The following is a 21,272-nucleotide window of genomic DNA, read 5'->3' on the forward strand; positions in this document are numbered from 1 at the left end:
ATTTTTCAGTTTTCTCTACTATATTTGATGAATTGAATTTATTCAAAGAAAAGAAACCTTATTTTTGAATTGAGACTTTTTTTATTTCAAAGTTTTCTTTTACGAACACTATTTTTGCTCAATCATTTCCTAATCATACAAGGTTGTTTTTTCTTGGATGCCAATGCATTCATCTCAATACATTAATAGATACATTGAGAACATTCAGAAATTCTGTTGATGTACCGTCATCTGCATAATAGAATAAACACAAAGAGAATTTGAAGGAAGGCATAATATGTGTATATGTGAATAAAAATCCAAATTTAAATGAAAAAAAAATTCTGTAACAATCAATACAGTAAATGAGTCTTTTTCCCACTCAGATAACATATACCTAATATAACCTAATAAAACATAAAGATAAAGCGTCCCTCGAAGAGTCGAAAAAACCTTTATATGTATAGTAGATATCATTACCTGCTTCATAGTAGAGAGAGATATAGGATATCTTATGTATTCACCAATATTTTCAATTTATTATAATTTAAGAACCACCAAGCACATTCGATCGATATTTAGAAAGTATGATTCACCCTATTAGGTCCATCCATTCATCTTTGAACTGATTTAACTTTAATTTAAACTTTAACACCTGTATCTCGAAAACAAAGCGTTTGAGGGCCCAAGTTTTTAGGAATTTTTCTTCTTAAAAACAACCGGGGAATATCTCATTTTCATTTGTACCTACTTTAAGAACACTTGTACTACGGTGTTTATTGCTTATTGTTTATTCTCTCTAATTAAATACTGTTTTGAAGTTAGGTACTTATTGATATCATTGATTAATTGGTTATAAATACGTTCTTTATGAAAGTATTTTCTTTAATAATTAAAAAATGAATAACGGTTCGAAATAAGGTGAATATTGAATAAAAAACAGAACTTTCGGCTGAACGGGAAGATACTTTATTTACTGAAAGTTTGCTCCTCTACGTTTATCGGAAATTTGGAGTGACCTATGAAAAAAAGTATTTTGAAAATACTAAGAGAATAATGTTCTAAGGCCAGACGAGCACTGTAGTCTAAATGATACTCCATACATAACAAGTATGTTTATACTCAAGCAGGACAGGCCCGAGTATATTTGGCGCCTGAAGCAATGAATTTTTCGGCGCCCCTGCTGAAAAAGTGTTTTTCCTAATCCTTTCTACTTAAGCCGTTTTCGGTGGGTTTCTTTCTTTTTTCTGGCATTTTCACCTACAATAAATTTATAATAATAATACTTCACGTGCCTGCTATTGCAGAAAAGTCAAATCAAATAAAACAAAATGTATGTCTGTGTGTAGTACCTTATGTTTTTGTCAATGTAGGTATCTCATTTTATTACTGGATTTCTTCGACGCCGATGAATAATGTAATTTTCACAATCCAGATTACGCTGCGTACGATCGAAGATTGATTACCTATCACACCACAAGATACAAAGAGCGGTAGGGCATGCAAAGTTTCAGTATTGCTTCGAAAACTAATTGGGATTACGATTCCCAATTTTCCATATGTTGAATGTGTAAAAATCAACTTTCAAATTCGAAAGTGAAGGTAATGTTGTTTTTCGTCTTTGTGAAATACATAATGATTTTATCCCTCTTGCAATGAGGGTAATAGGGAATTCTGTTCATATAGGTTTGGCGCCAAGTGTTATTTGTTATAGAGGCGGCTCAGTAAAGGCTGTTTAGAGATTTTTATTGCAGGGAATGTTGACAAAATTAGTGGAACGGAACAACCTTATGTTGTTTTTAAGAATCCAGGATGAAAAAGCGGCCAGCAAACTTGGCCGAAGTTCCGCCCCTCAAATAGAGGCGCCTGAGACAGTCGCCTCACTGTATCACCCCTAACTCTTCAACCGGTCCTGTACTCAAGAAAAAAAATAAAACCATTTCAAGAAAGGAATAATTCAAGCACTACAAAAAAGAAAATAATTTTAAATAATCTAAAATTGTCTTTATTAAATATTTTACATTTTATATTCAACTATAAAAAATATATCTTATCAATATACAACACACTGATATTTTGATTTTTAAGGTAATCACACAATAGAACATCATTTCAGTTCACAAAAATCATCTCAGAATAATTATAAGAACCTATAGTTTATAGATACATATAAAATTTGAGCAATAAAAATCGTCTTAACTATTATTGCAAATCATCATTGCACTTATTGTTAATAAAAAAAATACAGATCTACACACTAAAAAAAAATTTCAGGCATAGGAAAAATTCAAGTCATTTTGGCTACAAAATTTATGTCACTTTTAAGAATGTATAAATGTTTTGAAACACATCAAAAATGGTCAACTTTGACGGCAACACTGTTTGCCGCGTGGTTGCTTGGCAACAAAATATTATCCCAGTCAGTGCAAATATCTTGTTCCGAATCTGTTGCTTTGAGGGTGATACCAAGGCTTGGAAGTGTGTTTGCATAATGGGGAATATTGAGAATCACAGGCTTCAAGAATTCGGTTCCTAAAATAATTTCAAGAAAATATTTTAATATCATTGAAAGTCAATGGAGACAACTGGACTGGATAGCATAGACTGCATAGAGTCCAAAGGAAACCTTCATCTGATATATTATTCGACTAATATTTCAAATCTCTCAAATCAATTAGTGTTGATTAATGAGCACATAAAAAGTAGATAATTTCAATTTGCATAAGAACACAATCGGAAAAACTGAAATTTAAAGCTGTCAAAATGCAATTTCAAACAGCATAGTGTGAAATATAAACAATTAAATGCCATATATAAAAGCGTTTGATCTTATTAATTGTTCAACAATTTTTTTATTAATCATATTATGTATATTTCTCAATTCAAAACTATTACACTGTGAATACTTTGATTCGGTAAATAGAAATTCGTTTAAGGTTAGAATTCCATATTGTCCCTTATGATGAAATTCGCAGCACAACGCTAAACATATTATTCATATTACACACGTATTTTACCACAAATTGACATCATCGTAAGTTTGACCGATCCAGTTCGTTTCTATAAATAACAAAATATTTTTGACATTGTCGCATGGCTAAGATGTCTAAAATACTAGTGTGTTCACTGATTAAATTTTGTCCCATTTCTCTTTGCTTCTTTGAGATGGTGCTATACAAAGAATTAACCAATCGACGGCATCATTTAATTATTTTTTTTTGTTCTGTCAGAAGTAGTTTATTGTCCAAACGACATTGACAGAAAGATGACGTGAGCGCCGCCATAAAACACGATGCTGAAATTAAGTGAAAAGGGACCAATGCCATTAAAATCCAAGAAGGCTGATCCCTTCAGAAGTCACCAATTAATCTTAAGGTTTTTTCAATGGTAAGTGAGCACACCAGTGTGTAAGACATCTTACGCATGACGTATGTAATTGACAAGTCGTAAAGAAATTACATGTGTCAAATAAACGGACTGAGAAATGAATCACCACTGACAAAAAGTAAAAATGAAGAAAAAACTATAATTTTGAGTTCAACGAAAAAAAAATAAAGAATTGAATGATTACCTTGAGGTCCACACATGACTAACGGAGATAACATCGTTTCACCTGGAAAAAAATTAATATAATATAGCGTAGATGTATACGGTGATTTATATGATAGTTTTATTCCATATACAGAAAAATTATGCTACATGCAACTAAAAACTCTATGGATTAGGGTGTTAATATAGTCTCTGCCGGTCTTTGTCACAACTTTTGGTTGGTTTTTACGATGTTACAACAAATTTTCACATGAAAGCAAATAAAGAAGATGCCATGCAAAATGTTTTAAGCGACAACATTTACACTTAACTAATTCAAATAGTTCATTCCACAAAGTTACAAAATATAGATAATAATGATCCATACAATAAAGGATCCAACAGAAAGTAAATATAATAATTAAACAGTAAATAAAGGTATGGATCATGTGATGGCCTAAGTTGTGAACAGCTTGTGTGCTACAATTTTCCACCATAATTGAGTACAATTCAGATGACCCGTTGACCCGATAACAGTTGAATATATTCATCGCCTCATTATTTTGGTGCGTTTTATTAAGTTAATATGACAGCATTCTATGGGATGCTATTCCTCACTTTGACCCACAGAAATATCACATTTATTTGGAAGATACGAGGAAGACTGTCGTAGAAGATTAAGTAAAATAGAACAAGATGCGCGTATAAGCTATTAATTTGCTGAGATGATAAATTCGATGATGACAGTTTTTCTGACAAAGATCTTTTATAAATATACAAACCGGTGAAATAAATAAATTATTAATAATGATAATAAAGATTATTATTATTATATCCTTATCGTCTGTGTAGAGATGCATGTGGCTCATTGTCTATTGCTAGTTGCTTATTGCACCGGTGTGCGAGCTTACTAATACATTTGGCATAGTTGCCATGACATGTTTTGAATATAACGATTATGGTGTCATAGAATCGAGATGAAGACAATTGTTATCATTAGACGTAAAACTTTGAATGTCACCGAATATCCCGACTTTTTCTTCTTTTCAGTGTAGCCTCAACAACACTAAGGGATCAATGTTAGTAAAACACTAGTGTGAGAACAGCCACAAATTTCCATCGTGATTAGTCACTAAATAAAATACCGGACAAATCCAAAAAAAAACAGACAACAACAAAACACGTTTTGAAAAAAGCCTTTACCGTTATCCAAGTCCAACGGCGGAATATTATCGCAAAGTCTAGGATCGGAAACAACGAAGTAGATTTCTTTCTTCTCCCCTCTGGCTATCGCACCTTCGGGTACCTCTAACACGACACCCCAATATTCGTTTATCAACGTGCCTCCTCTGTGATCCATCATAGCACTAGAAATGTCCCTTTTACTCGGCCTATCGAAGTTCGGGTTCCGATTCGAATCCTGCCTGATTCTCGTATCTTCTGTGATCGTCGGAGTGCTTAGTTTTTTCGATGCGGCCTCTTTGTTTCTGTTTCTGAACGAGAGTTTCCTCAGAAGTTTTGGTCCGAAGCTTTCCGACTTTGGTTGTTTAAAAGATTGTGCTTTGGTTAGTTTAGGCATTACTTTTGGTGAGTTTGTTAGTTTTTGTGCGATATTAGGCTGCGATCCGAACAATGATGGGTCTTCCATTCTCCTTGAAAAATGATAAAAAAAAACTGTGTTAATTGGGTGTCAGCATTAGGAGTGGTTGTTCGGGAGAATATGAAATGTTTGGAGGTGCCCGAAAGACCTATATTATTAGAGGAGGAAGTTGATACGCTTGAAAAAATTCTAATTTACGCATGCGAACTGCACACGGTATATTCAAAAGAGCAGAAAGTGCAGTGGAACATCATTCGTCTCAACCTAAATACCACCACATACCAAATTCCAGAATCGGATTGGTAGAACCTGAAATATTGAGTATATGTATTTCGGTATTTCATGGTTGCGCAATGAATAAGGCGCACCGAATACCCGAAAGAGATAGAGCCACTAAAAACCCAATCCAATTATTCATAAGAAATTTTATCAACATCGGAACAGCAGAACACGAAATATTGAGGTGCCGAGTATTTCGCGTTTGCACGAAATAGCAGAAATTTTTATGATATCACATCCCGTAAGAGCAATATAAACAAAGTAAATCGTATGGTTTGCGCATAGAACAACTGTTTTGATCGAACGTAAAAATATATATCTTTTTCTATTATTATATCAATATTAAATTAAACAAACAACATTCTGCATATATTTCAAGCATTTACTCTTGGTTGAAAGCCGATTCCGCTCCAAACTATGAATATTTCGACGAGGTTTTGGGCGGTAATTACCCCCTTTACCCCACCCCCCTCCTGGATCAGCCACTGGTCTGTCAGACTAGGATCTGTTGTGATTCATGAGAAAAAGTTCGGTTATTTGCTGATTAAGAATTATATGAATATATCCTAAAGCTTAGTGGCCACTTTAACCAATCTGACACTGGTGAAACACAATTTTAGTGATATCTGTCGGATAAGTTATGACTAGACTATCCGGAACATTTACAGAAGGTGTTGAAACAGGCCCTTAGACTATTTTCTCTGTGGCCAAGTGAAAGATAAGGTCTATTCCAATGCTCCACAATCGATTCAAGATATTTAAGATGAAATTCGTGAAGTTATTGAAGACATACAGTTGCAAATGTGCGAATTTGTCATGCAAAATTCCATGAAATGGATATGATGCTGCCGTGGCTGATTTTTAATCATTAATGGCACACCATCCTCTTTACAAAGAAATAAACATCCATTGACTTCTCTTAAAATATGCTCATTTTTTAAATCAAAATGGATTATTGGAAAACCCTTTATATTCAAACTTCATAACCAATAATCGACGATAAATGACGATGTCATGCTACTTGCAAAGATTATGTATTGCGCTTGAATTGAAGATTACATTTCTGCAGTCGGATATTCGTTGTAAACTGGGACTAGAGGTAGGAATCACGTTAATTAGTTCATTAGTTATGTAAATCCAAGCACCAAATAAGTTCAAAAATCGGCTCCATGCAATTCATCTCGAAGCTGCTCCATTTGAGTAGAAAACCGAAAATTAAAGGCATTTTTTTGGAAATTCTCAAAAAAACAACATGGACTTCGACCTTCGATGTTGCAGAATATATGTTGACTTCTGTTTTGCTGACTTTAGGTTGGTTGCCTATCATTGAGCTATGCCACCTTATCATATTATTTGCCCAAAAATATTGTTCTCCTTTGGAAAGAAATTATAATTTCTATTTGGAATTCCGGATTTGCAATACTGGTCATTTTGAAAGTGCATTGAAAATAACTATTTTTAATATCAATTGCGAAACGAAAGACGGATTTATGGCACGAGATCAGCTTTATCCATTAGTTTGACATAAAAGAAAGTTGGAAGAAAAATTGAGTATAACAGTAAAGGCCAGTAAGGGCATCATGTCATCATTAAACGACTTTTAATCAATCAGAACAGTAATACTGTCTTGTTGAGGTGAAGATTTTTCTAATACATAAATCAGTGTCAAAGCAAACTGGATGTAAAGCATTTTTTCTGTTATCACCTCATCGCCATCTTCGATGTGCAAGTGTTTTCATCAATTGAAAGCAGCACACTTCCTCTAGCTCACAGCCCATGAGATAGCCTAATCAGCCAGCTTATTTTGCCGAATCAAACATCAGCAGTGATGTAGATGTAGATGCTCATAGCTTACACATCGTGAAATGAAAATTATTCCACTATAAATGATTCAGCATGTATATTCGTATGGAAGTGGAGACTTGGCAGCAATGACTCGAATGGAATCTATATGGAACCTCTTATACAATCTATATGAACGAAATTAAAAATCTCGCAAAGGCGAAGAAATAGTTGTTTTCAAATGCATGCATATGCATTACATTGACGTTGAGGTATTTTCCCAATAAAAACCGAGATAAGTTACCACCCTGCGCTATGTATGTGCCGGGATGTACAAGGCAGATACCACTGAACAGTCTCGCTGATTATTTCATCAGTTTCAGGTATAGCAAGGCAATTCCCCAACAGAGAGCGCTCCAAAATATATTGACAGCGTTAAAGAAATAGCAATTCATTCTATCCTCAATCATTCTTCATTCCACATTTTCAAGGACCGGTTTGAAGCTCACACAAAAACCCATTCCAAACACAAAATGATCTTTACCGTAAGTTATGATGAACGGGTTTCCTGTAGAGCTCGAAGGCGGAACCCCTCTGCTCCCTAGAACCCTGAAGGTCTACGATTGGTCTATCCATTGGACGATTGGATGGAGGTTCCTCCCCATACAACTGGTGGGAATTCTCCATGGCAGATATAGGCTGTATTTCGCTTCTGGATGCGTAGGATATTCCTGGATGTCTTCTTGTGTCGTAGGGTGGGGCCATGTCGTAATGACCATGTGAAGAACTATATCGCATACCTTCTGCTGGTGGCCCTTGCCAAGAATTGTTATTCGAATTGGAGTTGGAGGAGACGTTGTAATAATAGCTGTGACCTGGTGGAAGGCTTTGTCCTCTTTCCTGAAATTAAAACACCATTAGCAGTCGATTCCAAGAAATTCAACTAAAAAAAAACACCATTGGGTTAGATAAGGCCAATTTCAGATGAACAATGACAGTACATGTACTGAAAACAAAGAGTTCAGCAAAAATCGTTGCTTCCATTGCATGAATTTTTTTGTTCAAATCGAATTTAAACACTACATTTACTACATAACCTCTTTACAATGATTTTGGCATAAATACTTACGATAGGATTGCTGTGACTTTTCCCATGTTGATAAGAATTTTGCGGCGGGGGTTGAACCATACCTTCCATATTTCCACCATTGTAAGGCGGTTTGTAATTCCTTGGTTTGGGTGGCGGCACTGGTTTGTAAGATGTTGGATTCTGTTGACCACCGCCATGCCTAGACTGAGGGTCGTAGCCGTTTGATGGAGGCACAGCTTTAGCTGGTGATGCATGATGATTTGGCGATAAGATGCTGAGATGAGACTGGGAAAGATCTTGTTGAGAACTCCTGGAAAACAAGAAACCGACAGGTCAGCTATTGAGTTTACTACTCAGTATTGATGGTTATGGGAGAAAAATGTTTGACGGCAAAGTAAAAAATGAGGATAGGATTGAATTTTGCACGTAGCTTTATACGAAATTTTGTGTTGATAGCTTAATCACAACCATGGAACACTCGAAGAATATCGGAAAAAAAACTTTTGAGCGCTCTTTCATTCATACACCAATTGCAGCCTTGGAGACCACACAGCTGTATATAGGTATAGAGGGTTATTCACCGCGATGGCCTATTACACATTCATGGAAAACTCATCATAAGTCATCTAGTCTTCAAGAGTGCCATTAGCGAGCTAATTCACGTCAGTGCTTTTCTCATTAATTCTATTATTCTGCTTGAATTTTTTATGGTTATGATGAAGCTATCAACACATAATCTTGCATGAGACTGGACATGCTTATTCTATATTCTCATGGAAAATCTCAATCCTATCGGATTCGTAATCACGGATATATTGGGTTAATCTTTTCCAATATTCTTCTTGAATTTGCTATGATCCTGATGAAGTTATTCACACGAAATTTCGCGACATTGAAGATCCGAAGCTACCCTGAACATTTCAAGGTGCTAGCTCTTTTCATTCTGACATAATCGAAATTGAGGATGGATGCGTCATCAGCGAGTAGAACTTAATCGTTTGAGAGACCATTCCCGACTAAAAATTCAAAAATGCAAGCAGTAAATACCAACAGAGCTATCTGTTTGATGCCCAAATGCTAAAAAACCACCAGGTTGTAGTTAGGTTAGAGTTGTAACCATATACGGAGAGCTACTAAACTCACCTATATCTGCCATAATCAGTTTTGGTTTCCATGTGACTTCTTGGCGATAAAGGCTGTTTGGCAATGGCCCTAGAATACCTAAAAAATTTGTAATTATCATCAAAGACAATGATTTGCAACAACTGGAATGAATCAAAACCAGTCAAATAACTCTGATAAGCATATTACCTATACATATCCTTTTCATTGGCACCTCTCAAGTTCATCATGTCTATCGGATTGCCATCTTTGTCCATTTCTCTAGATGTCCGAGGACTGTTATCTAAACCCTGATCATTCACAATTGGAAGTCCGTATTTCAGATCCATTTTAGAGCCGTATCGATGGGGGCTCTGATCCCATCTTTGACCAGATGGGGAATTATACTTAGAAGTGCTATTTGGGACTGTACCAGGAGGATGATCTATTTTAGACAGAGTAGTTTTGAGATCGTCGTGAGCATTTGGTCCTATTCGAGTATTTGTCGGTTTGTTGAAGGAGTCATAGCTTGAAAGGGAATCCTGAAAGGAGAATCCATAACCATAACAGACTGTTGTTGTATACGCTCAAAAAAGTTATGGGCATAAGTAATCACTTACAGATTTTGAGTTGTTACTTCTTTCCAAAGACCCAAGTTTGGTATTGAAATTGGGATCGGTTGAAACTTGTTCGCCTTCCTTAGTTGGATTTGATTTTGCACCGAACAACCTTTCATGGGCAGAGCGGCTGCAAAGAAAAGATTGATTCAATTTTTTTTATTTATTTCAGAGCTCAAATAAAACATCCTTGTCTGTGCTACTGATTCTATTTGTTACGGATAATCAAAGCTTATATAGGTTATGTGTAATTCCCGGGACCTCAATATATGGCGATCTTTTAATAGGAGTAAAACTTTGCTTCCGCCGTTTTGCAATAGATTGCTGTAGCGGTAAGTAGTCGAAAAAATAGATCGTAGATGTCATACAATAAGCTTAGGTATTTGAAAATATAACGCCATCGAAATTTGTGTCAATTTGTGTCTGCATTACAATGTTATTCTCGATTAAACATGTCAGTTTACGAGCCAAATTCTCATAATTTGCGGGAGGTTTTAATTTTCTGCTTTAATATGAAAGAATAGACCGCTATTAGTGAAAGAAGGTGCCAAGAGTGGTGTCAACGCTTCAAGAACGGTGATTTAGATGGCGAGGAAGAAGTGAAGGTTTTCGAAGATGCAAAATTGGGGGCATTACTTGATCAAGGCTCGTGTCAAACGCAAAAATAATTGGCAGGATCATTAGGAGTAACGAACAAGCCATTTCAAAACGCCTAAAATTAATGGGAATGATTCAGAAGCAAGGAAATTGGGTGCCGTAAGAGTTGAAGCCGATAGGAAGTTGAACAGTGTTTATTTGCTTGTGGACAGCTACTTGCAAAGCAATGACGGAAGGGATTTCTGTATCGCTTTGTGACTGAAGACGGAAAATGGGTTCACTACGATAATCCCAAGCGCAGAAAATCATGGGGATATACCGACCATGCTTCCACGTCGACGGCCAATTCGCGGTTCCAAAGTCATGCTCAGTATTTGGTGGGACCAGCCCGGCGTTGTGTATTACGAGATGTTAAAACCGACTAAAACGATCACAGGTGATCGTTATTGAACGCAATTTATGCGTTTGAGCCGAGCATTGAAAGGAAACCGGCCGCAATACAACGAGAGACATGATAAAGTGATTTTACAGCATGACAATGCTCGACCCTATGTTACGAAAGTGGTCAAGACATACTTGGAAACGTTGAAATGGGAAGTCCGATCCCACCCGCCGTTTTCTCCAGACTTTGCTCCTTCAGACTATCACTTGTTTCGATCAATTATGAAGAAGTGAAAAACTGGATCGATTCGTTCCATGATTAAAAGGCACAGCCTACTGAACACAAATGACATGAGAAATGTCAAATAATATACAGTGTTGCCATTGCAACCATTTTAATGATTCCTATTAGAAAACCCTTCATTGCCAATAAAATTCGTTAGAACTCACCCATTTGGTATTTTACTAGGCGACGAAAGAGCACTACCGCCCATAGGCTTAGCTCCTCTATCCACCCTTGGAGGTAAATCGGGAATATGTCCATACAGACCTTCCTTAGAAGGCGTTCTCGTAGGGGTCTGATCACCAGATTCCTTACCCTGATACGCGCCCATCTGTGGGCTCATCATGGCGTTCTGCTGTCGCCTATTCCTCATATTGAAATCGGCAATCTTCCCATTTTCATCGAACTCATCTCTGAGCTCTGCCATCCTCTCCGTAGTGTACTCGATTCTGGAATCCTGCTTGGGGTATTCGCCCTTCTCGTATTCCTGGTTAGGTTGAGCCGAGTATAGTCCAGATTTGTTGTAGGCACTTTGGTCGATCGTTGAAGGTATATCTTGAGTTGATATGCTGTAGCTGGGATCTTTGCTTGTAGGCGTGTCTGGTTCTGCTATGTGGTTTTGGTTGTTGAAGCCGTATCTACTATCGTAACTGGGCTGTGAATCAATTGGTAGAGTTTTGAATGTTTGCTTTCAAGAGACAAAAAAAACATAAAAAAATGTTCATATGGGTTTAATATTTGATCTTATCTGGAACAATCTGGAAATACTGGGTATACACAAAATCTCACTAGGTGAGACGTCATTTCATAATTGAAGTGAATGGAATATACGAACCTGATAGGGAGGTAGAACATCCGTAGTACTATTATCTGCCATCACAACACTGGGATCAGAACTAGCCTTAGTTAGTCTTCCTGGGGTTACAGTGTTGGTACCACCGGTTCCAGTTCCATTGCCAGGAGGGCCTGGGCTGTGTTCAAGGTCACTTTCTGGAGAACTAGCATAGGACAACCGTAGTGATGACATTGGAAATAGGAAATCATCGGATAATGACTCTTCAGGCTGAAATTATTATATACAAATTCGTTAGTTGTGAATGTTAACATAATTTTCTATGAAAAATGACACTCAGTTTAGTGTTGAGAACTATATACAAGCAGATACGCATCTGAATTAGTGAAAACTCTTTGATTTTAGTTCCTTATTAGTCAGTTAAATCAAACTCATCGAAAATGCATGGAACATAACGACAAAAACAAATGCTTTACGCATAACAATGGTAGACAAATGTGTAATGAAGGATGATTATATACAATTCGAATTTTGAATTTTGTTCTCAAACTTACCGATATAACAAACCCACCCATCTGTGATTATAAATAAGGATGGAATTTTCTAGGATAAAGCGACATACAAATCATAACATTACAATTAATCAAGCATGCTTCGTACAAAAGCATGTTTTCATGCATTTTATGTTGGTCCAGGCTCCTCATAGCCAGGTTATCTTACATTTGGAATCAATGTCAAAACTCTTCGAGTATTGAATTCCTAATGAAACATCTGTCAAAGATCTCCAATGCATTTTTGGCAAAGACAAGAAGTAATTTTATAAATCATGAAAAGTGGGATGAAAACCATTCACTGGTTTTCCTCAATAGCCAGTGGCCAGTGCTGTAGGGCAGATATAGTAAAAAAATAAATAAAATAGCAAATCTGATTGGTTTTGACATAAAAATATTTCCTAAAAAAAGAAGCCTTATCTTGAGGTTTTCATCTAAATTTCTAAAGCAAAATTTATACTACTTCTCATAATCTGGACGGTAATATCTTCAAGTTTCGAGGTTCATTTTAAAATTGGTTTCAGTTTCTGTTTATTTCAAGGATTATTAGATGTACAATAGTCAGTACAAAATCAAAAAAAAATTATATATCGCCTAGGCTTTCTTCTTCAGCAATAGTCGTACAACTCTTCATAAAACTTAATTTATCACGCACAACCAAACTATTACGCGAAAAACTGTCCTTGAGCTGTTCATAGTGATCATCGACGAATTCATCCTCGACATGCGAAAACCTGTCAAAGCTTTGCGCAGGCGCGAATTCAGCACCATCAGCAGGACACAACGCACTGTTAGTTTCGTTAATATCAAAGTACTGACGTTGACTACTTGCATAATGTGGCAAATTTTGATAGTCACAGCTTCCCAACGTGCTTTGGGAATATCGATGTACTGAGGTAATGGGATAACCGTAGCTGTTACCATAGTAGTAACTGTGCATGAATTGGGGTGAACTGTACATGGAATGTGGCGCTCTTCTTTTCTGTCTGCATGTTTTATTGTAATAGGAGGGGAGCGAGTTTGACGTTCTTGCGTAGACGTATGGTATCGGAGTTATTGCTATGCACAGGTCGTCGAAGAACTCCATTGGAAACTGAAAATCACAATTGAATTTGTTACATAAATGCACATAACGTATTTTCCAAGGGCGCTGGAACTATGACAATGTATAGCGGCCATGTTGGTGGAGCTTGTTCTGTCAAATTTTGAGCTTTGGCAACACATAAGAATCTTAAACCTATATTCCTGGGCAATTCATGTTATTCTGTTGCAACGTTTGGCCAACACGTTACTCAGTTGTAGTCAAATTTGAGCTAAGGGTGAAATTGCTTCCAATTTTGAAATACAACATGCTTCGATTGGACAAAACACGAAAATTTTCTATTTTCACTATGACCCTAAACTACACTATAAAAATGCCTATCAAATTCTTTTATTACGCAGTGGAGTTGGAAGAAACGCAAAAGAAAAAGAATGCCTCACCTTATTCTCGCTCATCCATAGAGATCCACTCTGCTGTTTATCAATAACGTCTCTAACTTTGCGATACCAATTATCCGTATTGTCATTCAAGGTTATTGTACTACTAAACACATAACTCCACACTTTGTCTAATTTTTGGCATTGTTCCAGAAGTTTCTTAGAACTCTTATGGGCCGATCTGAAACAATATAATTGATACAGATGAGCTCATGTTCAGAGATGTATAACTTACTTCGGTAAACCTTGCCGCAACTGCTTTATCACTAATTTAGTTTCAGACTTGAAGAAAACCACGATGGGATACATTTGGGCGTAGTTCAACCTTTCTACGGCATTTGGGGTTATGTCTAGTAAGGCGTGTTTTCCAGTTGATATAACCTCTCTGATAGCTGACAAACGAATTATGTTGGAGGAGTTTTTCTGAGATTTGTGGTCCTCTACGTTAGTATCTTGTTCTGGAAATTAAAAGTATCAATGAAAAAACTAGAATAAATAAGGATGCGATGCTTGTATGTTATCGTAAAAAGTATAATTTCTTCACGATATATGTAAATTTCTAATTTTGAGCTTGAGATTTGAGGATGGATTCATCAAGTCCAGAAAAGGTACCTCCTCGAGCGGGACTCGAACTCGAACTTAGCTAGCGGGGAAGTTGAAAGTTCAGAGCGCATACCGAATCACTAGTCCAGTTCTCCACCAACTGGAACTCTCAACTTCCTCGGTAGCTCAGTTGGTGGAGCACTGGACTAGTGATTCGGAGGTCGAAGGTTCGAGTACCACTCGAGAAGGTACTTTTTCCGGAATTGAAAAATTTTCAGCATGCCAATATATTTTTTTCTTTATTGTTTGAGACAACTCCTCACCAAAAATTCGAAAATTACATGCATTGTGAAGAAATGATAGAGAGCAATGGGTTCGGAGAACAAGCGCTCAAAAAGTTTTAATGCCACTACTCACGGGGAGATACAAATTTATCCGGAAAATCTTTCAATAGTTTCTCCCTGGCCACATCAGCAATCGGCCCAAACATTATCACAGGTCTAGTGAATCCTGGGTGTTTCAGAAGCACCCTCTCATATGCCGGAAACTTGGAAACAGTGTCCGAAAACAGTATGTCATCCCAATGTTCCTTCCCCAAACTCTTCGACCGCCTATTCGAGCTTCTTCTCCGCTTGAAAAAGCTCCCTCTAGACTCGTTCGTAGACATTTCCTTCTTGGTGGCGTTGAATTGCGCCGTTGCCAATTCTTCCGCTCTGGATTTATTTGGTATTATGCCTTTTTGTACTTCCTGATTGTTCCTACCTATAAAGAGAGCGTAAGCGTGAACATGGTCCTTCGATAATAAATCTTCAAGACATTTACCGATTTTGAAGACCTGCCAACAACCGACAACGCCATTGTACAACGTGTCTATCACATGGAATATATCCCCACTCCTAAACGACATTTCCCCTTTGGCTGGATCATCGTAATGATAATGTGTCTTTATATAGAAGCTGTCGCCCTTTTGAGAAGCGACTATACCGTCGTATTCTTCTTTACAGAATTGCACTATCAACTCTATCCTATCCTGGAGACTGAGAAGAAAGAGTACAGCTTCTTCTCTAGTTACGCCAGTCATGTCCATATCGTTAACCTAGAATAATTCTGACTTTGATATAATATATAACTTTATGTATCTGAATTGATGCGGAAGATTTGAGGTGATACTTAATTAGAAGGGTTTTTCATATTTTTTTGTTGTAAGTCCCTTCTCCTCTAGTACCTTCAGTACCTTCGAAATTGGGGGAGAAACGATAAGAATATTCAGAATATTCAACTTTTTTGTAACTCAACTCTTTCTCCTAAAATTTTTAGCTTGATCACAAAACGAAAACATATATATAATATCAGAGGTATATAACTTGAAGGGGTCTCTCTCCAAATTTCTCGCATCAATTCAGATACACCCTGTACATAAATAAATGAAATTGCCTCATTCTAATTATACATATGTATGATCAAACCTTTTCTCTACTTTTTATATTCCAATGTACTATTTTTCTTTGCTAAATTGCACAAGTGCCTGTGATCACTCATTAATAGAAATAAGATATTATTAATGTCACATGAATAGTTATTAGTATTCAGTCCAATTAAAGATACTGAATCAATAAGTTCAATTAGAGACAGTATAATTAAAGCATTTAATTAATCATCTCACGCCAATACGAGATATTGAAACGGTTGGCGATTTACCTGTAGTCCTAGTAAAAAAATAATGTTTTAAAAACCTGGTTGCCGTTCATAAAGTTATAATTAAATATAACTCAAAAACTTTAGAGGTCATGGTAATCTGTTTGAGGGAAAGGCAATGTGTTCATTTTTACCTTGAGGATTTTATCACCTGGCTGTAGACCTTGAAGGGATGCAGGACTACCAGGTTGAACTGCTGTTACAAAAATACCAACTGCATTGCCCCCTGTCAGTCTTATACCTACAGAGCCCTCTTTGTGGAATGTGATGAACCTTGCATCTGGACTGAAATCAAAATATTAATTGAAATCACCTAATTTTCCAGTGAAAAATGGTTGGTACCAAAATGTCACTAGTGTAGTGAGTGAATAGACTACATCATTTGATATATTTCGAAATTCTTCCTAGATTTCTAGCAACATTATGGATGAACAATGAACTTACATAGGTTGTTTGATCTTTTGAATGATAGGGTCGCTGTCATACATCTGTCTCCTGGTACCACCATAAAAATCTGAAATATGAAAATATAATTAATAGAAAGTGACGCAAATGCTTTAAGTTGATGTACATACGATTTTCAACACCATCCATACCTTCATTCCTAGGAGGCGGTGGTCTAGGTGGTTCTTCTCTCATTTTTGATCTGCCATAGCTCCTATTCTCCAAATGATTTAGGTTTTGTTCAGTCAAGGGACCTCTAGATCTATCCCTTGGCGCCAAATTACTCTTGTCATCGAGTAGGGAGTTAGGTCCACTGTTGTTATGTTCCAATTTATCTTCATAGCCTGCTGGATTGATATTGGGGTTTCTTGTAGGAGGCTGCACGTAGAGATTCTGATTTGAGTAGCTTTGACTAGAAGTAAGGAAGTCATCTCCTGCAATATGGAATATAAGTTGGGTATTTATAATAAGTTCAATAGAAATATCGAAACAGGTCATGGCTCTATTTAACAAACCTAACTATAAAAAAATATAAACAGCATAAGAAAATTCTTAACAAAAAAGAACCGGAACATCATCAACAACAGAAAAAAGGAGAAAACCGGAAATAACACAAATAAAAAAATTATTATGTCTAAAAGAGCAACTCCTAAAGAATTGAACAGTGATGTAATTCACAAAATACTCTGTACAGACTGTCGATCAACATACTTAGGACAAACCGTTCGCTATCTAAAGAACAAGATCTCCGAAAAGATTCCTCAAATATCCTCAATGCATTGAAAAACAGCTTCGGCAGAACATGTACCAAATTTCTTCTTGGCCTAATATTCTTAGTAAATCAAATGAATGAATTCACTTAGTATTATACACTGTGATCGTAAAGTATGGAACAAATTCATTTTTAGCTAAACAGGCCATTTTAAGAAATAATCCTGAAACACGTCGATTTTTGATTTTAATTTACCGCATTTTAAAATAATAATCTAATATACAGGGTGAATTACTTTCGAGTAATAACGTCACCGTCATTTTTTTTAAATGGAACACCCTCATTTTGTCTCAATTTTCCGATTACTCTAGCTGAGCTGATTCCAAATATGTATCACATGTTGATTCCAATTGGTACAGGGTGGACAAAAATACAATAGTTTTGTGTGTGCTCATAAAGTAACGCGTAACATTCTTTATTAGTTAAATTAACAATATTATCAAAAATACTTATTGTCTAGCGGCAATAAACGAATAATAATATTTCACAAAAAAAATAGACGATTATGTTTTCTTTTAAATTGATAAGAAATAATTTCTTCCATATTCTATCTGCTAGACCACAAGTACCAAACATGTTTGGAAACAGCTCATTTTTATTAACCTAAAAATAAAACAAACCACAGGGTGTTACATTCAAACCAATTGCCGCTAGACAATAAGTATTTTTGATAATATTATTAATTTAACTAATAAAGAATGTTACGTGTTACTTTATGAGCACACACAAAACTATTGTATTTTTGTCCACCCTGTACCAATCGGAATCAACACGTGATACATTTTTGGAATCAGCTCAGCTAGAGTAATCTGAAAATTGGGACGAAATGGGGGTGTTCCATTGAAAAAAAAACGACGGTGACGTCATTACCCGTAAGTAATTCACCCTGTATATTAGATTATTATTTTAAAATACGGTAAATACAAGCCCATTGCGCTTAGATGAGTTTCCGATCGTCGATGATGATATTCAGTGTAATGTTATAATTTAGTTGTACATAGGCACAATGTAATTGGAATCAGAATAAATTTGAATTTGAATTTTGAATTGAATTTGAATTTGAAATACGGTAAATTAAATAAAAAATCGACGTGTTCAGGATTATTCCTTAAAATGGTCTGTTCAACTAAAAATGAATTTGTTCCATACTTTACGGACACAGTGTAGATGAGCCAAAAAGAAATTTTAAAAATTAGGTAAACCTTTGTCATTTCAGTAACAACGGAACAGTGAAACTTGAAACATCGCATGTTTGTGTAAAAGCTTTCGTTCGCAGTAATGATTCTATTATAATACAGCTACTTTTTGTCGAGAATTCGATGTTGCTTGAGGCAGTTCCAAAGACGCAGAGCGAGATTGATGAGTCTCTCTCAGATTTTCTACTCATTTAAGTTAGCGCATCTTGAATAAAAATAGATTGTTAGGACACAAAGAAACGCAGGACACAAAGAAACGCAGAGTAAGGTAAATCTTGAAGCTCTGGACATTCAGCACGCAAGAGAATTGAGTCCTGAATCAATTACAAGATAAGAATTGTCCAACAGCTACAGCCAAGTAACTATCAACAACAAGGAGATTTCACTTTAAGCATTCAAGTTACCTAAGAAGAAGAAGAAAGTGCCATTATCTTCATAAGTGATAAGTAATGAGGTTCATTTTCACTTGTCCAGAACATTGAACAAGCTAAATTTTCCGAAAACACACTTAACATTAAGGAATAGGGAAATGTTGCATCTAATTATGGAAGATTTTGCAGTACGAGTGGACACTTGCATTCAACAGAATGGTACTCATCTAACCAATATTATTTTTCATAGTTCAATAACCTCAATTAGCATAAAAGTAATATCATTTAAGAGTTAACAATTCTACTCCTGTTAAAATTACTGATGTAGTAGCGAAATGATTTGAAAATCGAGACTTTTTCTATACTTAAATAGTACTAGTGCACAGAGGAGCAAAGCGTAAAATCCATTCTGAAAAAAGATGCAAATTCCAAGCCCAAAGTCAGATAGCGAATAATTGCCAATTGCCCGCTTGTTATAAAGTGAAAGGATACGTTGCATTCTGCGAATACCAGCAGAAATCTCATTCAAACTCAATTTCCTAATTACCTGTCTACGGAAGTATTACCAGTAGTTATTAGAAATAAACTGTGAGCGATAAAACAGAGACTAGCCACCAATCAGTTCAAATAAACTAGCCTGCAATTATAATACTTCAACACTTGCACGCTCCAATTTAACAGTGAAAGTGGTAGTGAAGCTCTTGCTACTTCCAGATGTATTCTATGTAATTTCGATAATCCAAATGTATCTAAGACTCCCGATGATATATGTACATCAATGATTCGATGAACGTATTAGCAATAGATTCAAGGATAATTTATTTGAGGTTACAAACAAGTGCTTTCCGCAATGATTTTTTTATTCTAACGAATAATCATCTACAATTGCGTGCTTCGACATATTTGCTCATATAAAATTTCTTTTTTCGTTTAAGTAAACAATTGTTAAAATGCCACTAAATATAATTGAGAATAAAGAAATTCAGCAGATGTAATGGTGGTACTTACCTTTGTAAAAATTGTTTACGGCACCAGTAGTACTAATAGAACTTTGAGCCTGATGTATACTGTTGATGGTCTGACCGAAATCCCTGACCACTGTTATGTGTATTTTGTCTTTACTGCCATCTATGATTTTTTTTGCTTCTTTAAGGCTCATTAGGTCATGGCAGTTTGTGTTGTTGAGTTTCGTGACGAAATCTCCTTCCGTTAGGACTTGATTCGTGTTAAGAAGTTGTTCCCTGGCCTTCGAAGATATTTCTTTTATGAACAATTTGCAACCTAACACTATACCAAAGTCTGAAAAAGAAGAGATGATAATTTAAAATTGGATATAAGAAATATAGAACGAGATGAACATTGCAAATTTCTTCAATAGCCAGAATTCAAAATGTAAAATCAAAATTTCACACTGAAGATAGCAGTTATCAAATAAGGTAATTAAAAAAAAAGAAAGAAGTAAAAACATTACAATATATGCGAAGAATTCTTTCTGAATCCTATTCTGAAATTTTTTGTTGATTAATGGTTTCATCAGCAGAGAAACTATAACTAGTTCTTCAAGAACTATCATTATTACCATTATCATAGTATGTATAAGGAATTATACTATGCTATTATCTACCCTTAGGGCCGTCGCTAAGGGGTAGACAGGGTAGGCGGTCGCCTTGGGCGCCAAACTTCAAAAACGGCATTTCAACAAAAATCCCATGTGTGGCAATTCAAAGTAACGAATGAGAATGTAATTCAGTCAGAAACATCCGAAAGTATTACAGACAAAAACATTCAAAGGTACTTTTTGACAAGTAATTGACACTAAAACTCAAGCACTCATCAGGCATGTCAACATTCTCTTTGATGAAGATGATATGATATTCACCGAATCTAACTGTTAACACGTCTTACGAGCTACTCCTTAATCGTTGCATATTTTCTTCGAGAAATACCGATCTTTTTATAGTGAATTTTTGAGTGATGGTTCCTGTGCTTCCCGAGGTATGAAAACCACAGATAATCTGAAGAATATAACCTTTTAAATTAGGTTTTTTGTATTCTATTTTTTCTTGTTCGCCCTGACTTGTTCATTGTTTACTAAATATACGCAGTTCCATTGCGTCGATAACCCCTCCAGCTGCGCGTGATACCTACGTTGCGTCGGTACGCTTCGCTTCGTTTTCCGCTTGGTTTGTTT

At 36.0% G+C, this 21,272-nt stretch overlaps 1 protein-coding gene across 12 annotated transcripts in view; it reads right to left on the reverse strand.

Annotated features, from left to right (window-relative positions):
- Positions 1 to 1,970: 1,970 nt before the first annotated feature.
- LOC123683444 (tight junction protein ZO-1) overlaps positions 1,971 to 21,272 on the reverse strand; it is a 91,826-nt gene continuing 72,524 nt past the window's right edge. For 2 of the 12 annotated variants that reach the window (XM_045622494.1, XM_045622495.1), the window contains exons 4-22: positions 20,090 to 20,380; positions 16,874 to 17,176; positions 16,743 to 16,812; positions 16,433 to 16,583; positions 15,426 to 15,699; positions 15,021 to 15,365; positions 14,296 to 14,518; positions 14,064 to 14,241; positions 13,414 to 13,674; positions 12,073 to 12,300; positions 11,405 to 11,892; positions 9,980 to 10,106; positions 9,570 to 9,901; positions 9,402 to 9,479; positions 8,298 to 8,568; positions 7,713 to 8,068; positions 4,711 to 5,159; positions 3,551 to 3,592; positions 1,982 to 2,511 (exon numbers count right to left, since the gene is read on the reverse strand). In XM_045622494.1, coding sequence (XP_045478450.1) covers positions 2,330 to 2,511; positions 3,551 to 3,592; positions 4,711 to 5,159; positions 7,713 to 8,068; positions 8,298 to 8,568; positions 9,402 to 9,479; positions 9,570 to 9,901; positions 9,980 to 10,106; positions 11,405 to 11,892; positions 12,073 to 12,300; positions 13,414 to 13,674; positions 14,064 to 14,241; positions 14,296 to 14,518; positions 15,021 to 15,365; positions 15,426 to 15,699; positions 16,433 to 16,583; positions 16,743 to 16,812; positions 16,874 to 17,176; positions 20,090 to 20,380 — 4,649 coding nt within the window. In that variant the 3' untranslated portion in view covers positions 1,982 to 2,329. Of the gene's footprint in view, positions 2,512 to 3,544; positions 3,593 to 4,710; positions 5,160 to 7,712; positions 8,069 to 8,297; positions 8,569 to 9,401; positions 9,480 to 9,569; positions 9,902 to 9,979; positions 10,107 to 11,404; positions 11,893 to 12,072; positions 12,301 to 13,413; positions 13,675 to 14,063; positions 14,242 to 14,295; positions 14,519 to 15,020; positions 15,366 to 15,425; positions 15,700 to 16,432; positions 16,584 to 16,742; positions 16,813 to 16,873; positions 17,177 to 20,089; positions 20,381 to 21,272 lie in introns of those variants that run through there. The other 10 variants (XM_045622497.1, XM_045622498.1, XM_045622496.1 and 7 more) reach the window with 9 other exon arrangements.

The sequence above is a fragment of the Harmonia axyridis genome, chromosome 6 (assembly GCF_914767665.1).
Source record: "Harmonia axyridis chromosome 6, icHarAxyr1.1, whole genome shotgun sequence".
NCBI lineage: Eukaryota > Metazoa > Arthropoda > Insecta > Coleoptera > Coccinellidae > Harmonia > Harmonia axyridis.